At 36.8% G+C, this 25175-nt stretch overlaps 2 protein-coding genes across 3 annotated transcripts; both read left to right on the top strand.

Annotated features, from left to right (window-relative positions):
* The first annotated feature begins 1744 nt into the window (after window positions 1-1744).
* Window positions 1745-8642, top strand: LOC103961732 (intersectin-1-like). Its single transcript, XM_048574906.1, has 9 exons — window positions 1745-2230; window positions 3535-3790; window positions 4419-4637; window positions 4719-4954; window positions 6057-6131; window positions 6539-6637; window positions 6882-6953; window positions 7033-7147; window positions 8057-8642. Exons 1-9 carry the CDS (start codon window positions 1745-1747, stop codon window positions 8107-8109), a joined length of 1611 nt encoding a protein of 536 aa, XP_048430863.1. The 3' UTR covers window positions 8110-8642.
* An 8795-nt stretch (window positions 8643-17437) lies between these two features.
* Window positions 17438-25141, top strand: LOC103961731 (epidermal growth factor receptor substrate 15-like 1). Of its 2 annotated transcripts, none has more exons than XM_009374318.3 (13): window positions 17438-17845; window positions 18352-19426; window positions 20069-20287; window positions 20368-20597; window positions 21681-21755; window positions 22211-22282; window positions 22368-22466; window positions 22713-22784; window positions 22861-22975; window positions 23576-23644; window positions 23822-24119; window positions 24206-24281; window positions 24378-25141. In XM_009374318.3, exons 1-13 carry the CDS (start codon window positions 17711-17713, stop codon window positions 24939-24941), a joined length of 3099 nt encoding a protein of 1032 aa, XP_009372593.2. In that variant the 5' UTR covers window positions 17438-17710; the 3' UTR covers window positions 24942-25141. The 2 variants fall into 2 exon arrangements, with proteins under 2 accessions (XP_009372593.2, XP_009372592.2); XM_009374317.3 differs by having other exon boundaries at window positions 24203-24281.
* Window positions 25142-25175: the final 34 nt, after the last annotated feature.

Raw genomic sequence — 25175 nt, 5'->3', positions numbered from 1 at the left:
TCGAATAAAGTTTCAGACGTTCAAACTCTGCTGTCCACATCTTATACTCTCTGGAGACTAGAGACTCAGTTTCCAAATCATTTCATATAGTCGTAATGTCCCATGGAACCCACCAGGTCGACTACGATTTGTGCGAGGAGAAGAGAAGGTTCCTTCTAGTCAGGCATGGGCTAGGCAGAAGAGAAGGTTCCTTACTGCAATTTGAACTTGTTAGCCCACGGTGGTCAAGTAGGAATTAGAATCCGTTGGAACATGTGACTTAATTGGTTACAGGGTCTGTTTTCCTAACCTTGGATGCATGCATTTTGAATCTACCAAATCACAAGATGGATCTTTGTCGGTACCTCAGGTCACTTGAGGAGATCATCAGTGCTCTTGCAAAGACATTCTGTATCACTTGAGGAGGTGACCAATGTACATACAAATATTTAAATTAGGGCATTTTGATAGTGTAATTACAGAGCAAAATATCCTAAATTTGGCATGATGCCAATGCATGGTCAGATAAACTGGTTGCGTGATGCCAATGCATGCTGCCAACGCGGACCACAAGGGTAGAGGAGTGATGTAATGTCAGGGTGTTAGGGAAGGAAGCGCGCAGAGTTTTTGCCGATAACAGCAAAAAAAACAGATCGGTGGCTTTGTGATTGCCATTTCCGGCAACCTAATTGAACTCGTAAAAACTGGCATTCATGACTACTTTCTCTTCTCAGTCTACTCACTCTCGCACACTTTCTCTATTCTTCTCCTGCCTCCCACTCGGCTTCGCCTTTGTTATTGTTTGCCTGGTGTGGAATCGCCGACTCCGACTGTTTCTTCCGACTGTTTCTTCGGCCTTCTTCTCCGCCGGTAATGCTTTTTTCTCTATCTCTCTGTCTCTTTCCTATTCCTATTACCTCTCTGTGTTTTTAATTTGCTTTTTGATGAATGGATCGGTGAGGAGAGGAGAGTGTCTTTTTTTGGGATTTTGGGACGATTCGGGATTTTCTATCAACCCAGAAAATTAGGCATTTCATACCATTTGCAGAGAAGTCAGAATTTGTATAAATTCAGCAAGGAGGCTTCAACGAAAGAATTAAAAGACATATAGAGTTGATAAAACTCCAGATTGAACTGAGCAGATTGGCCACGGCGTGGCATCTCTTGGCGGCGATTGGGCACTAGAAGGAGATGAGGAGGGTTGGGGATCTAGGGTTTTGGGGTTTGGCAGGACTTGTCTTCCAAGTTTGAGAGAACGGAGATTCTGAGGTCTCTGAGGAAGTGGGGAGAGAGAGTTAAGTTTTAAGCCAACGGTTGAGATTGAATCTCAACTAAATCTAACGACTATTATTAATTCAACTATATATAAAATTATATTAAAATATTGATTGGTTTAGTTTGAGATCCGAATAATACAGAACCTTTCGGGATTGGGTACCGAACGATTTGGGATTTTCAATTCGGTTTGGGAATTTCGGTTCCATCCCTAGTCTGGGGCATTTTGCAATGTTTTGGGTTTTGTTTTGTGGGTTTCAGTCAGATTTGGGCTTTAGTAAAATATAAATTAGGACGTGCATGTTTTTTGCTGGCCAATCACTTAGCTTCTTTTTTTTTTTTTTTCTGTCTTTCTTTGAATTTGGCTTTTTTTGTTCTCAGAATATATATATATATATATTTTGGTGTGGTTTACTTTTGTTTCCAATTTGTTCTGATTTGTTCCTGGTTTACGTTCAAATAGCCTAACGAAGCTGTTTGAGAGACTCTAATGGCTGCAAGGACCATTTTCATTATTGTTGCCGTGCTTGCCCTAGGCCAATTTGTTTCAGCAATTTTTTTCGGAAAAATCCATATTGACGTAGAGAACACACTAGTATCAAACACTGTTATTGAACTTCACTGCAAATCCAAGAGTGACGACTTGGGCAACCATGTAATTCCACACGGCGGCGCGTACAACTTTACGTTCCACGACGATTTCTGGGACAGAACCCTCTTCTTTTGCTACATGCAGTGGCGAAGGTCTGATGGGAAATGGGTAAAGGCCGCTTTTAACATATACAAGCCGAAGAGGGATCAAAAACGTTGCATGCATCGTTGCAAGTGGCAAATAAATGACTACGGCATCTTTTCCTTCACCCTTGATACCAAGGTGTGGGAAAATTTCTACAAGAACTTCACTATTGAGGATAGGGCGAGTACACCAAATAATGCTCCGCCCAGTGTTTACTCTTCACTCGGTTTTATCACTCTCGTACTGCACTTTTTATTCATTGTATAACTGAAATATTTTAGCAATATATTCTTATTTAGTTCTATTCCATAATTTACTTCTAAGTTCTATTCCTTCGATATAATGAGCCATTCTCCAAATATGTAATAAGTATAGCATAAGTGAAAATCTTTCCAAGTATAATCCATGATTACAAGGTTGAGAGATCCAAGCAATTTACAATTAGAAAACTGGGGAAAGTAAAATAATTGTTTTTAACTTTTAAATACCTGCCAAGTTCCCATGTTAAGCTTCCCATCCTTAACCCTGCATGAGAACCAAGAACATGTAAAAGTCAACGAGGCCACAAATTCCTCATGTAATTGAGGAAGTTTCTGCCAAAGACTTCAAGAGCGGTAAAATTGAATTTGGTAAGATTTGACATATCATTGTAATAAAAGGAACAAGATTGTGGATAGTACTATGGAAAAAGATATCGATGGACAAAAAGGCAGAACATTTGGGTTCTACTATACATGTTTGGTTTAATTTTAGCATGAGAATCTTCAGGTTTTCATAGGTGTGTTGTTTTACAAAAACTTCAGGTTTCAATGATGATTATTCAAAACTTCGAATTCGATTTTAATGAGCCAGTTCATTGGGTACTTGCAAGCAAACACAATATACAATCTATAACAAGTATAGTGAATTTGGGTAGCTTTCGGACTCTAGAATGAGTATCTACATGACGAGAGAGGATCCCGGAGATCCTCCAATCACATTCGTTCATCGTATATCGTGCGGTCAATTTTCGTCAAATATTGTTTATATTCAATTTTAAATAAAAAAATTTACAATATTTCTGACCGCATGATGTATAATGAACAGATGTGATTTGAAGATTCTCAGGATCCTCACAAAGAGAATCCGCCGAGGATCCTCATAGCTACAGGGCTATTAGAAATACGTCACGGTCCAAAGAAAAAGAATAAAATATTAGATCGGAATACAAGGCGGGTTGCGGGCCCAAAAGCTATTGGGGCTGCTGGCCCAACTAATAAATTGATTTTTTTTCTTCTGGGTTCTGGACTGGAGGTTCAGTGGGCCCAATAAGCCCAGCCCCAACTGGCTGTAGAAGCAAAGAAGAGCCCACGGGGTCTCGGGTCGGGCGAGGTAAACCCAGCATGGCTAAGCATCGTAGTTACATTTTCTGGTTATATTTTAAACAGAAATAAGGATCCAAATTTCTCTCTCGGTCATCTCTTCGATCCAGCCTGCAAGTACCAACTTCTGGTTCCCGCGCATCTAGCGTTAAATTCGACCTGCCCATTGTTTCTTTCTGTCAGGTTCAGCGGCCGCAGGGACCTTCGAACCCAAGCCAGCAGGTTTCAGCTCCAGCTTCTTCCTCTTTTCCATCATCTGGGAGTTCAGTTGGAGCAGGAAACTCTACGTCTGGAAATTCGCAGATTCCTTGGCCACAGATGAAGCCATCTGATGTTCAGAAATATACAAAAGTGTTTATGGAAGTAGACACTGACAGAGATGGGAGAATCACTGGTGAGCAGGCGCGGAATCTGTTTCTGAGTTGGAGGTTACCAAGAGGTAAGGTTTTTCATTTACATGTAAGCATAACCAATGCACTAGGTCAGATGACTAATCTTTGATTTAACAATTTGAAAAAGAGAATAAGTAACCCATTAAATTCTTCTTTAAATGAAGTCCATCATTCGGCATTTCATATGGTTATTTGTTAAGAGTTTCGTGGAATTAGTGGATCAAATATATCACATTTCAACCTTGTGATCATTGAACATGTGATAAGGGACTGATTTGAATAGTATCTTTGAGGTTCAGTAGTGGTAAACTGTCTAGGTGATATGGTGGATTTTCATATGTCAAAAATTATATTAGTAAAATCGTTGAACATGTTCAGGATGAAGGTGTACATTTTTGTGGTGATGTGGCTGATTCAAATCAGTTTCCCATTCGCCTATGAATGGGCATTCAATTTACTTTTACACTAATGAATGTGTTTGTTATTGGACAGGTTAAGCACTTAATTTACATTTATACGGTGGCCAAATTAATTTTGACCCAAGATCTTTGTCACCCTTAAGATGTTTGTATCGATGGAATTATGCTTTTTGTTTTACATGTAATTGGACAATCTTTTTGAAGACTTTGTTTGGTTCAACAAATGCTCAATGATGTCCATTTTTTCCCTTCTCAGAGGTTTTAAAGCAGGTGTGGGACTTATCTGATCAAGATAATGACAGCATGCTTTCCTTGAGGGACTTCTGTTTTTCTCTCTGTTTGATGGAACATTACAGGGAAGGTCGTCCTCTTCCAGACACACTTCCACATAATGTGATGCATGATGAGACTCTACTCTCAATGACTGGTCAACCCAAAGAGGCTTATGGAAATGCTGCTTGGAGTCCCAACCCTGGTAATTGATAAATTTCTCTTTTTATATTTAGTGTTTGCCTCGTTAGATTGCTCATTAGATACATGTTCTCCTTGAATTTAGGTTTTGGACAACATCAAGGGATGCAAGGTGGACAACATCAAGGGATGCAGGGTGTGGCACCTGCTGCAGGTTTGAGGCCACCAATGCAACAAAGTCTTCCCCAGGCTGATGGTGCATTGCAACCGAATCAGCAGAATTTGAGAGTGCGAGGGATGGAGGGTTTGAATACAACCCAACATGATAATGGGAAGCAGGATTCAGCTAACTCAAAACCTGAAGAAGATGCAGGGAAAAAGGCAATTTCCTTTCTTCTTTTTATTCCTACGTACACAATCTTGCTTCAAGTGTCAACAGTCTCTTTTATTTTCTGGGGTGTCATTTGATATATTGGTAATACAAATATGAATTACTCTAACAATCTCAGACAGGAAGTTCATAACCCGCCCTCCCCTTCCCCTCGAAGTGGTCATGTTGTCCCGAATCGTATTCTCCCAAGCATGATAAATCACTTCTTTGAAGTAAAATTTTCACTTAAGAAACTTAGTTTTTACAGAGACACAAAGCCTAAGGTTTATTCAGTTTTGCAAGTCTAAGTAACTTATAAATTGAAAGACCAGCATGGCCATTGTAATACGCAAAAGTATCTTTATGAGATTTAAATGAGAAAATAATAAGCGTCCTACCTGATCTCATTGGGTCAATATTATGCACCGTACAGTCCTATATTGTATAGAACGCTGTTCAACAGTTAGATTGCAAATTGAGTCCACTCTAAATTTCCAGTTCAATCCAATATCTTGAACAAGGAAAGACCAGAGATATTACTGTTATCTTAATATCATTTTGAACTTCATAAAATTTGTTTATGCGGAAACGATCTCATGAATATGTCATAGACAGAATATTTTGTTGAATCATCTGATATACCTCCAGTCTTGGAAAAAAAAGGAGATGAAGCACAACAGTCTTGGAAGTTGCTCCTCGTTAAAATTATTAATTCTCAGTCAAACAATTTAAGAATAACATCGTGAAGTTGCTTATTGTTTAAACATGAAAAAAGGTTTTGTCTGAAAGGGACCAACGACTGTTATTTTTCAACCTTGATTTTTCTTTGTTTTCCATGCTTCGTGTATTTGCTTTTTTTATTTTCCTGCAATATTGTTGGTGTTGACATATTTTTGGAGTTGAGTGTCTCTTGCCTTTGAATTTATGAGTACTCAATTATTCTTATTCCTCTCCCTACCCATATTAGAGATGGAGGAACTTTTATACGATTTTGCAGAAAATAATGTGCTTTGTCAGGTTATCATTGATACTTTGATATTTATATTTTCTTCTCAAAGATTTTTAATCTTTTTTTTTTCATGGGATAAGAAATCATTCTTTTAATCATGGCAGGTTGAAGAAACTGAGAACGCGATTTTGGACTCAAGAGAGAAGATGGAGTTCTATCACACAAAAATGCAGGAACTTGTTAGTAGCTTCTGTCTTTGGCTGTTTTTTGTCTGGTCATTGGTCTAGAGCACTGTTAAATTTCCTTACAGTATAGCTCAGTTGTTCAGTTGTATGTATTGATATATTGATTTGTCCATACGATACGACAATAGAGGGCTTGTTCATGGGGATCGTTGAAATGCATTCTGTTTAACATTATATTGGTGTCTAGTGATTGTATAATGTTAGTTATGTTAGCGTGGGATCATAAAAAACAAATTGCTATAGGAAGTGATTTTAGTAACCTTCCTACCGGGAGACATCTGGCTCAATTGATCCTTGAATTGCTGACAAGCGTGAGGTATTTTCTTACAAAGATGAGTTGTACCACTAACATTTAGCAAGAATGGTTTCCCATTAATTCATGTTAATGAGTTGTATTGCAGGCTGAGTTACTGGCAAAAAAATATGAGGAGAAGTACAAACAAGTGGCAGAAATAGCATCTAAGTTAACTATTGAAGAGGCCTCGTTTCGCGAAGTTCAGGTATTTATATTCTTGCTTCAGGAGTATTGGTTTATTGCAGTCATGCCATATGTTGCGGGCATATACATGTATTGCTTTTTCTTTCTTCTGCTGTTTTCGTACACGAGAAATAATACTCAGTTCTCCCCAGTAGCTGCTTTATTCGAATGTTTTCTATAATGAGTGCTTTTATTACTTTGAAGTGTGCCTTTTTTCACAACAACCTTAAATTTCATAGCTTAGATTTTACTCGATTCATTCTCAGGAGAGGAAAATGGAATTGCATCAAGCAATTGTTAAAATGGAGCAAGGAGGTAGTGCAGATGGTATTCTTCAGGTAAACTCCTTCCCATTAGCTATGATGAACAATACTGTCTGTAACTTTGTTTGTCTCTGATGCATTGTGTCTACTATAGGTTCGTGCTGATTGTATACAATATGATCTTGAGGAGCTAGTAAAGGCTCTTACAGAACGTTGCAAGAAACATGGATTAAACATGAAATCAAGTGCAATAATTGAGCTTCCAACCGGTACTACAGTCACATTCTTTTTCCTGTACTCTATTGTTTCACTTAAGCAATGTCCCATATTCAACGAGGATACAAATAATCTAGTATATCATTGTATACTCATAATAAGGAAAAGGAATAACTTAATCAGATATATATAGAGTGAGCATCAGTTCAGGGATCCTTCAGGTAAGCTTGCTTGAGGGATACTCTTTTAAGACCCACTTCACAAGTCAAGTGCAATCATCACTCAAAATCACGAGCGTCTAAGGTTTTTCGTCGCGCAAATATTTAAAAACGAATTGTAGACGTCCCAAGAATTTTCTCTTGTCACAAAGCAATCTTGTACCCTTTTATGTCGTGTGACGAAAGCCTTTGTCCGTATACCTTTCGCACGACTTGTACTAAAGCGGTGCATAGTACGCGACGAATGTCCACTTCATTGTCGCGCAAGGTCTTTTTTCACGACTTTTGCGCGACGATTGATCCGTCGCCATAGGTTTTGTGCGACCTCAAGATGCTTTGCACGACAAAGTGTCCCTTGTCGCTCAAAGTGTTTAATTTAGTAGTGCTAGTGCCATATCAGTAAATCACAGGCTTCGCCTTTGACTGAGGAGGTGATCATCCGTGCACTTTCAAAGACATTCTGCGTCAAGGCTTCGCGGCTTGAGGGCCTCATGCTGGTGTTTGGCATGGTATGCTTATTAAAACAAAGGCATTATGTATTTCCTTCCTTTTGTATTATAGCTTATTATCATTGCCAGTACCGAGTTTTTGCTCTCATAGCTTCCCTTACAAGTAACGGTTCCTTGTTCCCTAATTTAGTCGTGTTTAGAGAGGGAAAAAAAAAAAAAAAAACCCCAAGAATATTGGTACTCGAACTGGCGGCTGGAATTTTTCTGTGATGTTTATATTTGAATTTTTCTTCAGGAAACCAGAAATTGGCAGCCATTGCAATAGGAGTCAACCAGTGGATAACATAACATGGCGTAGCAGTGAATGTGAACACAGACGCCCTTTTCGTTGGATCGTACCTTGTGGGTACAAGGCTATCAGTTTGGAAGCGTTGAAGGCTTGCTTGAGGAATTTCAGACATCTGCAGAGTGTGGAAGAGTATATCTACCTGATCCCGATGATGGGGAGCTACTTGATGCTGCATGTAGATCTTTGATCAATGAGTTTTCCGAAGTTTCTCAGGCTGGATTCATTATGAAACCATGTCAAGGTTGGATTTACAAGCCGTCTGAATCTGAGGGGCTACATTTCTAAATCCTTTGTGGGTCTGAAATAGACATGGCTGTCGACGCTCTCAGAATGAATACTCCTACTTAGATTGAAATTGTTAGAGCTCTCAACTTGTAACTTGTTATGTACGTTATAAGATCTACATGAGAAGATTAAGTTAGGTTCGGATCCTTGCTTCCCACCACCATGGAATTTGCATAACTTCTTTGCAAGATCAACTTGTAATTTGTATATTTGATAGATTTTGATTAAATTGACTGATTTTTGTGCATGATGATGCCTTTCTCTTGATCAAAGTCTTATTTTTTGTTATCTCTTCTGAAACTCGAACTTGATCTCACTTTCTTCCTTAAAACTTAAATATCCCCAACTTACAACTGGAAACTCAATCGCTTCATTTGGGCGAGATTTTGTCAATTTCGTTACATATATGCTACGTTTGCTTATGTTGCATAAGTGGGGCTCACTTCTTGATGTGGCACAAGCATATGCTGACTTATGATACCACCCAATAAAATAAGCTCAAGATAATGGGGGAGAAGAGAAGGCGGGGATGATAAAGGAAGAAGGGGTTCATTGAAAAGGATGGGGTCTGAATCTTGAAACGAACATGATTACATATCGTGGTAACCTGTAGCTTGGAAAGCTTTGGTAATTATTTTAAAATCTCCTTTATTCTATTCAGAATTATCTTTGTAATATATTTGTAATGTTTAATTTCCTGATTATCAAATCCCGCCAAAGGTGGATCAATGTTGTGCTTGTATTACTACTCATCTTGTTTTTGTCTACTTATTAGCCTTTATTCTATTCAAACTTATTAATATTAAAACAAGAATGAGAGTAGGAGGACAACAAATCAGGAGCGCATAAATCAGTTCCTTGCTTTTAAACAGTATTGTGCCAATGTTAAATTAGACTATTCCAATACCAAAAAAATAAAAAATAAATAAAACTTCCACATATCAAGGTGCAGTAAGTGCCTAGTTTTGTTTCCTTTACATGCATGTGGATGTGGTTACCATTCACCAATTGTCATATAATTTCAGCGTTGTCTCGTTATCATTTTTAGAGGAAAGACACATGCAATTTTGACCTAAAAGTAAGCGAATCATGCATGCTGAAGAATTTCAAGACAAAAATATCCACTCAACGTTTCACAAATTCACCTCGAACTCAATTTTGGTACTTCCTGTCAGATATTTTAAAAAAAAAATACAACAACTTGAGATCTCTTGAGGTGGGTCAAACTTGAAGTATTCCCCGTCGAAATTTTCACTACAAAATCTGAACGTAGATCGAATTTGAGATCTCTTCTCTTTAGAAACATCCGTTGTGAGATCAAAAGCAAGCTAATTGATGAACCCTATAGTTGTGGCTTGTTTATTTTTTTTCAAGTAATTAGGGTATGAGGATAGCATAAGATATTGTCGATGGTGCAATAGAGAATTGTTATTAGCACTCCAAAATTTTTATTCTACACTCCTAATTTTTTATATTTGAAAAGAAAAATACACTTGTGATGAGTGTAGAATGAGATTTTTGGAATATCAATAACACTTCTCGGTGCAATATTAAAAAAGGTAAATTTGAAAGAAATGTAAATAAAAAGAAAGAAAAAATCGAAAACTTCATTTTAATCCTTAAAAAAAGATGAGTTTTAGACTATAACTTTGTGTAAGATTAAAATCCAATTTTAGTCCCTAGTACATTTAATCATCTCATTTATTAGTTCTATTTTGATGTTTTGTTTATCTTTTTATTCCTATTTTAATGTATTAATTACATTTATTTTTATTTTTTTTCATTTATCATAATATTTTAATGTCTACATTTAGTTAACTAATTTTTTTTATAATATATAGTCCGATAACAATTTTGTATGTTCCTCATTTAGGTACATTAATATATTTGAATATTTCGGTATATCCATTGATACAAACATATACATGCATTTCAGTACATACATTTTGGTATACACATTTCATTGTTTTTTTTTTATATGAGTACACGATATATTTTACACTAAGGTGAGAGGGGTTCGGTTAAGTCATACAATAGACAACTTAATTTGGTATCGAATTCGTCTTCCACGAGATTCGAACCTAATACCTTTCATTTGAGTATTGACTTTCAGGTACATTAATTCAATATATTATATTTCGGTACATACATTTTGGTACGTACATTTTGGTACATACATTTCAGCATTGACATTTAATTATATTAATTCAATATAATACATTTTGGTATGTATATTTCGATACGTACATTTCGGTATGTACATTTCAGTACGTATGTTTCGGTACATACATTTCGATACGTACATTTTGGTACATACATTTCGGTATTGATATTTAGGTATATTTATTCAATATAATACATTTCGGTACATACATTTAGGTTTATTATAATATATTTCGGTACAATGTAGGTACAAAAAAACTCAATTATATATATTTCGGCACAGTACAATCATGTATTTATATATTTTGTATCACAAATTTCTTTTAATATTTTCTCATTTATGTTCATTTATAATTAAAGAACTAAATATGTGCATATTAATAAAATTAAAATTTAATGTGGAGAAATTAAATAAAAATACACATGAAGTAACAAAAATTGAATATAAATTTTGATAAAAGTACACTTCAAGGGATTAAATTGAATATGTAATCTAGCACCAGTTTTTTTTTTAAATTTTAATCTTTTGCAAGGACTAATGTTCAAAACACCATCGACGTCATCCTCCCTTCTCACTGGTTCCCCCTGACAAAAGATCTTAGGGGAAACCACACAACGTTCTCCGAAAGTTTTAGTGACCTTGAACGTTAGACTCCCGAGAGTGAATGTATCGCCTTTCCTCAAAGAGTGCAAAGCGGATGAATTGCATGTTGCAAGAGCAGTGTGAAAGTGCTCTGCATCAGCACGTTCATCATCCAAGTCGATACCTTTCATCTTCTCCCCAGATTCTGTGCAAGGAGCAGTAAGTTCCCCTCCGCAGAATTTCAAGTGCTCCATGGCTTTTGGACATAGTGGAGGAGAATTCGGAGGAGACAAAAGAATTTCTGTGCAGGGAGCAGTAGGTTCCCTTTCACAGAATTTCGAATGCTCCATGGCCTTTGGACAAAGTGGAGGAGAATTCGGTGGAGACGGAAGAATGTAGGTGAAGGGTATGGTTTCAAGTGCTCCATGATTGCCATTTTTACTTCAATTCGATTGCCGGAAATGACAATCAGAAACCAACAGCTCGTTTTTGCTATTATTGGCAAAAATGGCTGTTTTGGGTGAAGGGCAATGTGCAGTGTCTTCAAGTAAAAAACATGCTATACTTTAGGAAAAAATATTTAAATAAAAAACATGCCACAACTATATAGTTCATCAATTAGCTTGATTTTGATCTCACAACGGATGTTTCTAAGGAGAAGAAATTTCAAGTTCGATCTACCTTCAGACTTTGTAGTGTGTTAATATTTAGTTTCAACCGTCACATTGTAGTGAAAGTGTTGTATTTTTTAGATATACGACGGCGAATGCCAAAATTGAGTTTGAGGTGAATTTGTGAAAATTTGAGTGGATGTGTTTGTCTTGAAAATTTTTAGCACATATGACTTACTCACTTTTAGGTCAAAATTGCATGTGTCTTTCCTCTAAAAAATTATAAGGATACAATGCTGAAATTATATGATAATTAGGGGTGGAATTTTTTGCTAAGTTATCATACCAACCGTACCATACCATAGTTGTGCCAAAAAATTTGTACCATTGGTAATGGTACGATATTTGTACTGTACCATACATTTTTGGTACAGTAATGGTATTCAAAATCATTACCAGTGGTATACCGTACCGTACCACTACTATTAATATTATATCATTTATTTATTCATTTATATATAATTAGGTATTATTATCATTATATATGCACTTTATATTTTTTTCTAGTCATTGATCCAATCATCTCACCCTCTAACCTCTACTTTCCCAATAAAAAAACCTAAGCCTTCTTGCACTGTGACTCTTCATCTTTTCACTCATCTAGCCACCGACTTCATCTCTGTTGCTCCAGTTACAGCGACTCTCTCTTCGGAGTCCATCTCATCTTCTCCTTCATCAAATTGGGATGTCTTTCTCCCTGACTTCGTCTATCAAGTTAATTTTTGTACAATTTTAAAGAATGTAGAGATGGAATTGAGGAATCTTTGCAATATTTTTTTTAGGGATATTGGATTCTTTCAGCAATTCTTCCATCCATTTACTTCTTGTTTCTTAAATGAATCTCTACAAAATTCTCATAATTAAATAAAAAAGTTTTACCAACCATACCATACCAAAGTTGTGCCAAAAAATTTGTACCATTGGTAATGGTACAGTATTTGTACCATACCATACATTTTTTGTACAGTAATGGTATTTAAAATCATTATCAGTGGTATACCGTACCATACCACTACTATTAATATTATATCATTTATTTATTTATTTATATATAATTAGGTATTATTATCATTATATATGCACTTTATATTTTTTTCCTAGTCATTTATCCAATCATCTCACACTCTAATCCCTGCTTTCCCAATAAAAAAACCTTAGCCTTCTTGTTTTGCGACTCTTCATCTTTTCACTCATCTAGCCACCAACTTCATCTTTGTTGCTCCAGTTCTGGCGACTCTCTTTCTCTCTCTCCGGAGTCCATCTCATCTTCTCCTTCATCAAATTGGGATGTCTCTCCCTGGCTTCGTCTATAAAGTTAATTTTTGTACAATTTTAAAGAATGTAGAGATGGAATTTAGGAATTTTTGTACCATTTTTATGGGGATACTAGATTCTTTTAGCAATTCTTTTATCTATTTACTTCTTATTTCTTAAATGAATCTCTATAAAATTCTCATAATTAAATAAAAAAAATTTAGATACCCAAAGGGAGTGGCCAAAACACGTTTGGGCCTTAAATTGGGTTGTTAAAAAAAAAAAATCAAAATTTCGCCCAAAAGAATGGTCCAAAACAAAATAGTAATTACCATTATCATACCATGCCAACCGAACTATTTGGCATGTTGAAATTCGGTATACCGAAAATTTGGCACGGTAATGGTAATATAGTTTGTCATATCAAAATTTTGGTATGGTAATTGGTACATGAATTTTGGTATGATAATCGTACCAATACCATCCTTAATTACAATTGGTAAAAATGGCAACCACATCCACATGCATCGAAATGAAACAAAACTAAGACACTTATTACACATCATTTTCAACCATTGAATCCTCAGATAAGTAGCTGTATATCATAAATATCACTTATACTCCCTTTTGCTTTCCTTCCTCCCCTCTAATTTATTACCACAATCTCAAAATCAAGTCCGGTGTACTTGTATATTGCCAGCCCCATGATACGTGCAAGTTTCATTTTATTTTTTGGAATTGGAATAACCTAATTTAACATTGGCACGATACGGTTTAAAAGCAAGGAATTGATTTTTCCGCTCTTCCTTTGTTGTCGTCTTACTTTCGTTCTTGTTTTAATATTAGTAAGTTTGAATAAATTAAAGGCGAATAAATAGACAAAAACAAGATATGTAATCATGTTTGTTTCATGATTCAGACGCCATCCTTTTCGATGAACCCTTCTTCCTCTCTCATCCATGCCTTCTCTCTCTCTCTCTCTCTTTGTTTCCAAGTTTAATATTTCCTTGAAGGTACTAACACTTTCTTCATATAAAATAGAAAACATCACAGGGTACAGACCCCTACCTAAAAAAGTTTGAAAAACTAAAAATTTCATCTTTGGTAATCAAAAACTTGAGAAAGTTGACGTTGTTCTTTGTTATGTCCTTGACTTTCGACAGTGAGGGGTGGTGGTGCTAAAAGATTTTTGGGTTTAATGGGGTGTTTATACTTTTCCTTTTTAGTATGACAGGTAGCTTTTTTTATTGGATGGTATCATAAGTCAGCATTAGACTTGTGTCAACTAAGCAACTTAACAAATATGTAACAGGAATTGACGAAATCCCATCACAATGAAGTGAACATTGAGTTTTAGGTATAAAGTGGCGATATTTTAATTTAAAAAAGAAACATTAAGTTCGAGTTACAAGGGAGGTAGCAAAAAAATAAGACTTTAATCAATAGAAAGGCAACATCATTTACAGAAATCAATCAATTTAATCAAAACCTATCACATATACAAATTACAAGTTGATCTTGCAAAAGAAGTTATGCAAATTCCATGGTAGTGGAAAGCAAGGATCCGAACCATGATGTAGCAATTTAATGAAATGGACTGGGAATGAGAATGTGGTAGGGAAGGCAACGGAAATACATTGTTAGAAACAACAGTAATAATAAAAAGCATCATCAAAGTGAAAGACCGCAAAAATTATATTGCACAGAATGGGCTAAGAATATATGCAAAGGTTAAATCCGCGAGTTTGTTCCCAATAAACTAAAAGTTTGTAAGCTTCTTGACATTGATATTTTTTGTTGCAGGCTTAGAGGTGAAGTTTGCATAAGATAGGCTGACGGTGATGGTGCAAAACTTGAAATTTGATCAAAACACATGATGATAGCAATACATTACACATTACAACATGCTTAAAGAGAAAACACGATTTACTATACGAAACTAAAATCTTGAAATATTTTGATTGATTCCATACGAAACAAAGGCACATAATTTGAATTTGCTTTTACGGAAACAACAATAACAACATACCTCAACATGAACAAACGAACCAAAGAATATATAGAAAAATTGAACATATTCAGACACACATATAATATATAAATAGAAAACTTCATTTTAATCCTTAAAAAAGATGAGTTTTAAACTTTAACGTTGTGTAAGATTAAAATCCAATTTTAGTCCCTAATACATTTAATCATCTCATTTATTAGTTATATTTTGATGTTGTATTTATCTTTTTATTCCTATTTTAATGTATTAATTACATTTAAATTTAATTTATCATAATATTTTAATGTCTACATTTAGGCAACTAATTTTATTTTTATTTTTATAATATATAGTCCAATAACAATTTTGCATTCTCTTCATTTAGGTACATTAATATATTTGAATATTTCAGTATATCCATTGATACAAACATATAGGTACATTAAACATATATATGCATTTCGGTACATACATTTTGGTACACACATTTGAGTTTTTATTTTTTTAGTATAACGATATATTTTACACTAAGGCGAGGGGGGGTTTGGCTAAGCCACACAATGAACAACTTAATTTGGTATCGAATTTGCCATCCACGAGATTCAAACATAATACCTCTCATTTGAGTATTGACTTTCAGGTACATTAATTCAATGATACTATATTTCGGTACATACATTTCGGTATGTACATTTTGGTACATACATTTTGGTATTGACAGTTAGGTACATTAATTCAATATAATACATTTCGGTACGTACATTTCAATATTGATATTTAGGTACATTAATTCAATATAATACATTTCGGTACATACATTTTGTAACATCCCACATCGCTCATGGGAGTGGATCCTGTAAGCCTTATATGTATATTCCCATCTCTATCTAGCACGAGGTCTTTTGGGAGCTCACTGGCTTCGGAGTTCATATTGTCACATCCCGGCCCGGGCCCCCACCACATCCTGGGCTAGACTCCACGGTAGCACGATATTGTCCGCTTTGGGCCTCGACCACACCCTCACGATTTTGTTCCTGGGAACTCACAAGCAACTTCCTAGTGGGTCACCCATCTTGGGATTGCTCTCGCACGAACTCGCTTAACTTCGGAGTTCCGATGAACTCCGAAGCCAGTGAACTCCCAAAAGGCCTCGTGCTAGGTAGAGATGGGAATATACATATAAGGCTTACATGATCCACTCCCCTGGGCGATGTGGAATGTTACACATTTAGGTTCATTATAATATTTTTCGATACAATCATGTAGGTACAAAAAAGTCAATTATATATATTTCGGCACAGCACAATCATGTATTTATATATTTTGTATCACAAATTTCTTTTAATATTTTCTCATTTATGTTCATTTATAATTAAAGAACTAAATATGTGCATATTAATAAAATTCAAATTTAATGTGGAGAGATTAAATAAAAATATACATTAAATAACAAAAATTGAATATAAATTTTGATAAAAGTACACTTTAATGGATTAAATTGAATATGTAATCTAGCACCAAGTTTTTTTAAAATTTTAATCTTTTGCAAGGACTAATGTTCAAAAACCCCTAGTATAAACCATGATTACAAGGTTGAGAGATCCAAGCAATTTACAATTAGAAAACTGGGAAAAGTAAAATTATTGTTTTTAACTTTTAAATACCTGCCAAGTTCCCATGTTAGGCTTCCTATCTGTAATTGGAACCCTGCATAAGAACCAGGAACATGTAAATGTCAAGGAGGCCACAAATTCCTCAGGTATTTGAGCAAGTTTCTGCCAAAGACTTTTGGAGCGGTAAAATTAAGTTTGGTAAGGTTTGACATATCGTTGTGACTAAGGAATAAGATTGTGGATAGTACTAAAAAAGATATCTATAGATAAAAAAAATTGAACACTCCGATTCTATTATACATGTTTGGTTTAATTTTAGCATGAAAATCTTCAAGTTTTCATGAATATATTGATTTACAAAAACTTCAGATTTCAACGACGCTTATTCGAAACTTCAATTTGACTTTAATGACCTGCAAGCAAACACAATATACAGTATAGTACAAGTAGAGTGAATTTGGGTAGCTTTCAGACTCTAGAATGAGTATCTAGAGGACTATTAGATATACGTCACGGTCTAAAGAAAAAGAATAAAATATTAGATCAAAATATAAGGCGGGTAGCGGGCCCAAAAACTATTGGGGCTCGTGGCCCAACAAATAAAATTGTTTTTTTCTTCTGAGTTCTGGACTGCAGGTCCAGTGGGCCCAATAAGCCCCGCCCCAACTGTCTGTAGAAGCAAGGAAGACCCACGGGGTCTCGGGTCGGGCGAGGTCAACCCAGCATGGCTAAGCATTGTAGTTACATTTTTCTCTCAATATTTTTTGTTTATATTTTTAAATAGAAATAAATATCCAAATCTCTCTCTCCGTCGTCTCTTCGATCCAGCCTGCAAGTACCAACCTCTGGTTCCCACGCATTCGATTCGACTTGCCATTGTTTCTTTCTGTAAGAAATTTTTGAGAGAGAGATTCAATTTCTATCCACTGTGTATCTATATGTATATGTGTGGTATACGTCCTGTATGATTTGATTTGGGATTCGGGGATTGCGATTGTGTTGAGCGGGTGTGGTGGTGATCTGGTGTGAGATCGGAGGAAAATGGCGGGTCCGTATGCGGATCAGCTGGAAGCCTACTTCAGGAGAGCAGATTTGGATGGAGATGGCAGGATCAGCGGAGCTGAAGCCGTCGCTTTCTTCCAGGGTTCCAATTTGCCCAAACCAGTTCTTGCTCAGGTTCCTCTCTCTCTCTCTCTCTCTCTCTCTCTCTCTCTATTTATGTATATATATATTTGAATCATCATCCATCTGTGTGTGTATATGTGGATTCATAAGATTGAATATCTATCTGAATTACCACAAATAGTAATTAGTGCATGAATTCTGTCGTTTGAGAAACTAGGGAAGTTACAGAGAATGGATTGCTATAGACCAACTTCACATTCCTCTCACCCTGTTCTAATTGACAGTTTTACGACTTCATTGTTTTGGAACGAGTTTATTATTTGTCCTACTTGATATTCAGTGAACATTGTGCCTAGTTGGTCATATGTCTCTGTGTTCTGTTCATCTTATTGTTAGTATTATACATCACGGTGTTGTAACAGCTTAAGATTGTTGGAAAGTTTTCTGTGTTGCTCTTGCTTGTGCTTATATTCGGACTTATTTAATCTATAGAATTCAGAATTTGATTTAGCATGGTACGTCTGGCTGACCAAATGTTGTATGTTTACGAGCTGCAGATATGGATGCATGCTGATCAGAACAAAACTGGTTTTCTTGGTCGGCCAGAATTTTACAATGCACTCAGACTTGTGACTGTTGCACAGAGTAAGAGAGATTTAACTCCGGATATTGTCAAGGCGGCATTATATGGTCCAGCTGCTGCAAAAATTCCTGCTCCTCAGATTAATCTTCCACCCACATCTGCACCTCAATCAAATCCAGTGGCTGCAGCATCTAGGCCACCGATGGGTATGGGAACCCCGCCAACATCTCAAAATTTTGGATTTAGAGGACCAGGAGTTCCTAATGCATCCTCGAACCAGAATTATTTTCCACCCCAGCAAAATCAGTCCATGAGACCTCCTCAAGCCATGCCGACTGGAATGCCTACTGGCGTGAATTCTCGTCCACCCCAACAAGGTGTTGGTGGTGGTATGGGGCCTCCCAATGTTCCAAACGCAAACATCTCAAATAATTGGCTTGGTGGAAGCGCTGGTGCATCTCCTGCTGGGCCCAGAGGGGTTAGTCCTTCCATGCCCTCATCTACACCAAACTCACAGCGTCCAGTTTCCATGCCTTCCCTGCCGACAACTGGTGACTCCAAAGCATTAGTTGTTTCTGGCAATGGAATTGCATCCAGTTCGGCTTTATCAGGTGATTTATTTTCTGCAACTCCCAGTCAACCGAAACAGGAATCTTCTGGGTCTATATATTCTGCTAGAAGCATACCTACCCCATCAGCCACTCTTCCAGTTTCCAGTGGGCCCCAATCTTCCAGTAAGCTCAATGCACTTGATTCATTGAGTGCATTCACCATGCAGCCTTCTGGCAGTCAGTTTCAGCGGCCGCAGGGACCTTCGAACCCAAGCCAGCAGGTTTCAGCTCCAGCTTCTTCCTCTTTTCCATCATCTGGGAGTTCAGTGGGAGCAGGAAACTCTACGTCTGGAAATTCGCAGATTCCTTGGCCAAAGATGAAGCCATCTGATATCCAGAAATATACAAAAGTGTTTATGGAAGTAGACACTGACAGAGATGGGAGAATCACTGGTGAGCAGGCACGGAATCTGTTTCTGAGTTGGAGGTTACCAAGAGGTAAGGTTTTTTTGATTTGAATGTAAGCATAACTAATGCACTAGGTCAGATGACTAATCTTTAATTTAACAATTTGAAAAAGGAGAATAAGTAACCCATTTAATTTTTCTTTAAATGAAGTCCATCATTCAGCATTTCATATGGTTATTTGTTAGAGTTTCTTGGAATTAGTGGATCAAATTGGTAATGTGTAGATCACATTTCAACCTCGTGATCATTGAACATGTGTGAAGGGACTGATTTGAATAGGATATTTGGGGTTCAGTAGTGGTAAACTGTGTAGGTGACGTGGTGGATTTTCATATGTGAAAAATTATATTAGTAAAAGCGTTGAAAATATTCAGGATGAAGGTGTACATTTTGGTGGTGATGTGGTTGATTCAAATCAGTTTTCCATTCATCTATGAATGGACATTCAATTTACTTTTACAGTAATTTAACTGTTCGTCATTGGACAGGTCAAGCACTTAATTTACATTTATACAGTGGCCAAATTTAATTTTGATCCAAGATCTTCGTTACCCTCAAGATGTTTGTATCGATGGAATTATGCTTTTTGTTTTACATGTAATTGGACAATCTTTTTGAAGACTCTGTTTGGTTCAACAAATGCTCAATAATGTCCATTTTTGCATTTCTCAGAGGTTTTAAAGCAGGTGTGGGACTTATCTGATCAAGATAATGACAGCATGCTTTCCTTGAGGGAGTTCTGCTTTTCTCTCTATTTGATGGAACGTTACAGGGAAGGTCGTCCTCTTCCAGACACACTTCCACATAATGTGATGCATGATGAGACTCTACTCTCAATGACTGGTCAACCCAAAGTGGCTTATGGAAATGCAGCTTGGAGTCCCAACCCTGGTAATGGCTAGATTTCTCTTTTTACATTTAGTGTTCGCCTCGTTAGATTCTCATTAGATACACATTCTCCTTGAAATTAGGTTTTGGACAACATCAAGGGATGCAAGGTGGACAACATCAAGGAATGCAGGGTGTGGCACCTGCTGCAGGTTTGAGGCCACCAATGCAACGAAGTCTTCCCCAGGCTGATGGTGCATTGCAACCAAATCAGCAGAATTTGAGAGTGCGAGGGATGGAGGGTTTGAATACAACCCAACATGATAATGGGAAGCATGATTCAGCTAAAGAGCCTAAAGATGCAGGGAAAAAGGCAATTTCCTTTCTTCTTTTTATTCCAACGTACAGAGTCTTGCTTCAAGTTTTAACAGTCTCTTTTATTTTCTGCGGTGTCATTTGATATATTGGTAATACAAATATGAATTACTCAACAATCTCAGACAGGAAGTTCATAACCCGCCTCTCCTTCCCCTCGAAGTGGGTCATGTTGTCCCGAACAAGTTTCCTTCTTCCTTTTCTCCTAAGTCCTAAGCATGATAAATCATTTCATTGAAGCAAAATTTTCACTTAAGAAACTTAGTTTTTACAGAGACAGAAAGCCTAAGGTTTATTCAGTTTTGAAAGTCTAAGTAACTTATAAATTGAAAGACTAGCATATAGCCATTCTAATACGCAAAAGTATCTTTATGAGATCTAAATGAGAAAACAATAAGCGTCCTACCTGATCACATTAGGTCAATATTATGCACAGTACAGTCCTATATTGTATAGAACGCTGTTCAACAGTTAGATTGCAAATTGAGTCCACTCTAAATTTCCAGTTCAATCCAACATCTTGAACAAGGAAAGACCAGAGATATTACTGTTATCTTAATATCATTTTGAACCTCATAAAATTTGTTTATGTGGAAATGATCTCAGGAATATTTTGTAGACAGAATATTTTGTTGAATCATCTGATATACCTCCAGTCTTGGAAAAAAAGAGGAGATGAAGCACAACAGTCTTGGAAGTTGCTCCTCGTTAAAATAATTAATCCTCAGTCAAACAGTTTAAGAATAACATCTTGAAGTTGGTTATTGTTTCAACCTTGATTTTTCTTTATTTTACATGCTTCGTGTATTTGCTTTTTGTTTATTTTCCTGCAATATTGTTGGTGTTGACATATTTTTGGAGTTGAGTGTCTCTTGCCTTTAAATTTGTGAGTACTCACTACTCAATCATTCTTATTCCTCTCCCAACCCGTCTTAGAATGGAGGAATTTTTATATGATTTTGCAGAAAATTATGTGCTTTGTCAGGTTTCATATTATTGATAATTTGATAATTATATTTTCTTCTCAGATTTTTAATTTTTGTCTTCATGGGATTAGAAATCATTCTTTTAATCATGGCAGGTTGAAGAAACTGAGAATGTGATTTTGGACTCGAGAGAGAAGATGGAGTTCTATCGCACAAAAATGCAGGAACTTGTTAGTAGCTCTGTCCTTGGCTGTTTTTCTTCTGGTCATTGGTCTAGAGTACTGTTAAATTTCCTTACAGTATAGCTCAGTTGTTCAATTGTATATGTTGATATATTGATTTGTCCGTAGGATCTGACAATAGAGGGCTTGTTCATGGGGGTAGTTGAAATGCCTTCTGTTTCACATTATATTGGTGTCTAGTGATTCTATAATGTTAGTTATGGTAGTGTGGGATCATAAATAACAAATTGCTATAGAAAGTGATTTTAGTAACCTTCCTACTGGGATCCTTGAATTCAATCAAGTGACTTTGTCCACTTTTAAGTTCTGAGGTATAATATTCAGGCATTGCCTCTGGTTCTATGTTTCTGCTTGGTATTGTTATAAGCTTCTAAAGCAGTGGAATTTTGGCCATAGTGCATGGTTTCTGCCTCTCTTAACTTTCTTTTGGTCATTTCTTACAGGTTCTGTATAAAAGCAGATGTGATAACAGATTAAATGAGATCACAGAAAGGGCAATTGCTGACAAGCGTGAGGTATTTTCTTACAAAGATGAATTGTACTACTAACATTTAGCAAGAATGGTTTCCCGTTAATTCATGTTAATGAGTTGTATTGCAGGCTGAGTTACTGGCCAAAAAATATGAGGAGAAGTACAAACAAGTGGCAGAAATAGCATCTAAGTTAACCATTGAAGAGGCCACGTTTCGCGAAGTTCAGGTATTTATATTCTTGCTTCAGGAGTATTGGTTTATTGCAGCCATGCCATTTGTTGCAGGCATATATATGTATTTCTTTTTCTTTCTTCTGCTGTTTTCATACACGAGTAATAATACGCAGTTCCCCCCAGTAGCTGCTTTATTCAAATGTTTTGTTGTATAATGAGTGCTTTTATTACTTTGAAGCGTGCCTTTTTTACAACAACCTTCAATTTCATTGCTTATATATTACTCGACTCATTCTCAGGAGAGGAAAATGGAATTGCATCAAGCAATTGTTAAAATGGAGCAAGGAGGTAGTGCAGACGGTATTCTTCAGGTAAACTCCTTCTCATTAGCTATGGTGAACTATGCGTGTAACTTTGTTTGTCTCTGATGCATTGTGTCTACGATAGGTCCGTGCTGATCGTATACAATATGATCTTGAGGAGCTAGTAAAGGCTCTTACAGAACGATGCAAGAAACATGGATTAAACATGAAGTCAAGTGCAATAATTGAGCTTCCAACTGGTACTACAGTCACATTCGTTTTCCTGTACTCTATTATTTCACTTAAGCAATGTCCCATATTCAAGGAGAATACAAATAATCTAGTATATCACTGTATACTCATAATAAAGAAAAGGAATAACCTAATCAGATATATTTAGAGTGAGCTTCGGTTCAGGGATCCTTCAAATAAGCTTACTTGAGGGACACTCTTGTAAGACCACTCCACAAGTCAAGTGCAATCATAGATCTTCCAACTCATTTAACCCGCTTAAGACCATCAACTGAGTTTAAGAGATGCACTAGCCTGTTTGTTAGTATATAACACAATTATCCATGTGGGTTTATCTACATGGAAGTCTTAATGCCTTAAAAAAAGTGCACGTGTAATGTGGCCCTGTGCATGGGAAAGTTTTGTGGAAACTTCCAAGGAAGAAAACTCCGAGTTGCTTTAATCTCACACCCTTTTTATATGAGAAACTAACTTTATATATTGTTCAACCCTTTGCACTTATGCTTGAATTTATCATTATTGATGTGTTCATTACGAAGTCCCAAAATTTAGCCTTTGTATTTTGGTTTTTTTTTAACTGACATTTTTTGCATGGGATGGTTCTTAAGGCTGGCAACCTGGAATTCAAGAGGGAGCCGCTGTTTGGGATGAAGATTGGGATAAGTTTGAAGATGAAGGTTCGTCCTATTGTTCACAGATTTTTTATTTTTATTTTTTGTTTTTTTAATGAGTTAGTATCTAGTAATTATTCTCCAATATGTAGATCAGATGCACTTAAAGCATGGTAATCCAACAGAGATGTTACAGAAATACTTGTTCATTCTTATATGTGGACATGTCAACAACTTTTTCAGGATTTGGCAATGATCTGAAAATTGATGCCTCGGCAAAAGCACAATCTGCATCTGTTCAGAGGGAACATACTTCCCCTGATCGTAGTTCCACTCCTGATACATCATCATTTGCTGATGGCAAATCAAGGAATGGGGAACATGCCTTTGGAAGTGAATCTGTTTTCGCCCATGGTGAAGATGAATATGGAAGAAGCTCAAATGGCAGTCCAGCTGCCAGGAATGCTCCAGAAAGCCCGTCAGGAGAGTTCTCTGACATCCATTATGCTAAAAGTTCTGAAGCAGATGCAGAAACACATGGGTATGGAATTAATTCATTTCTTTACTTATCACTCTCTCTCCCCCATAAGTCCTGACGCTGATTTTATAAATTTCTGGTGACAGAAGTTTTGATGAATCGACCTGGGGTGGCGCCTTTGACAATAATGATGATACTGACTCCGTCTGGGGTTTTAACACCAAGGTACTCCTGGACATGCTGAAGCACACCATTCTAGCTCCTGATTATTAGATTACACCAAACATACTAATCTTTCCCATATTTGATGTCAACCTGCAGGGCTCAGAGGCTGAGAAGCATAAGGATTTCTTTGGATCGGATGACTTTGGTCTCAACCCAATAAGAACTGGTTCCCCCCACGCAGAAACCAGCTTTCAGAAAAAGAGCCTGTTCTTTGAAGACTCTGTTCCCAGCACTCCGCTCTCCAAATTTCAGAACTCTCCAAGATACAGCGAGGCTGGGGACTACCACTTTGACAATTTATCAAGGTTTGATTCCTTCAGCAGCAACAGGCATGACGTTGGCTTTTCTTCCCAGCCTGAGAGGTTCTCGAGGTTCGATTCCATAAATAGCACTAGAGATTTTGGGGGCCACACACGGTTCGACTCCATAAGCAGCAGCAAGGACTTTGGTCGGTTTGACTCCATGAGCAGCAGCAGGGACTTTGGTCATGGTCGCGAGCCGCAGCTCACAAGGTTCGACTCCATAGACAGCACCAAAGATTTTGGCCAGGGTGCATATTCTTTTGACGAGACAGATCCATTCGGCTCTTCTGGGCCATTTAAGGTCTCATCAGAGAGTCAAACATCGAAGAAAGGATCTGATAACTGGAGCGCTTTCTAACGGGAAATCCACTGTACCTCGTGAAAAAAGCCGAAAATTCGTTACTTGTTTTCTCCATTTTGTTTGAGGGTTGAGGGTTTGTTGATGGTAGCCAAATTTTTGTGTGATAAATTCTGTGTAAGTGTATGGCTTGGAAGAACCTGTATTGTTGTTTGTATGGCCTTGTATTATTTGATGACAGACCATTTATATTTGTTCAATACGGTGTACAATTTATTACTCTCATTTGATATG

This window comes from the organism of the source record quoted next, unplaced genomic scaffold (genome assembly GCF_019419815.1).
Source record: "Pyrus x bretschneideri cultivar Hongxiangsu unplaced genomic scaffold, Pyrus_bretschneideri_v1 Contig76, whole genome shotgun sequence".
Lineage (NCBI taxonomy): Eukaryota > Viridiplantae > Streptophyta > Magnoliopsida > Rosales > Rosaceae > Pyrus > Pyrus x bretschneideri.
Note: the sequence above shows the minus strand (reverse complement) of the source record. Positions and strands in the feature narration are given on the sequence as shown.

Coding starts and splice junctions, on each gene's coding strand:
- LOC103961731 (XM_009374317.3), top strand. CDS start 17,711: ATGGCGGGTCCGTATGCGGATCAGCTGGAAGCCTACTTCAGGAGAGCA. Junction 19,427..20,068: donor GAGTTGGAGGTTACCAAGAG/GTAAGGTTTTTT, acceptor TGCATTTCTCAG/AGGTTTTAAAGCAGGTGTGG. Junction 24,282..24,377: donor TCTGGGGTTTTAACACCAAG/GTACTCCTGGAC, acceptor GTCAACCTGCAG/GGCTCAGAGGCTGAGAAGCA.
- LOC103961732 (XM_048574906.1), top strand. CDS start 1,745: ATGGCTGCAAGGACCATTTTCATTATTGTTGCCGTGCTTGCCCTAGGC. Junction 2,231..3,534: donor CACTCGGTTTTATCACTCTC/GTACTGCACTTT, acceptor TCTTTCTGTCAG/GTTCAGCGGCCGCAGGGACC. Junction 4,955..6,056: donor AAGAAGATGCAGGGAAAAAG/GCAATTTCCTTT, acceptor TAATCATGGCAG/GTTGAAGAAACTGAGAACGC.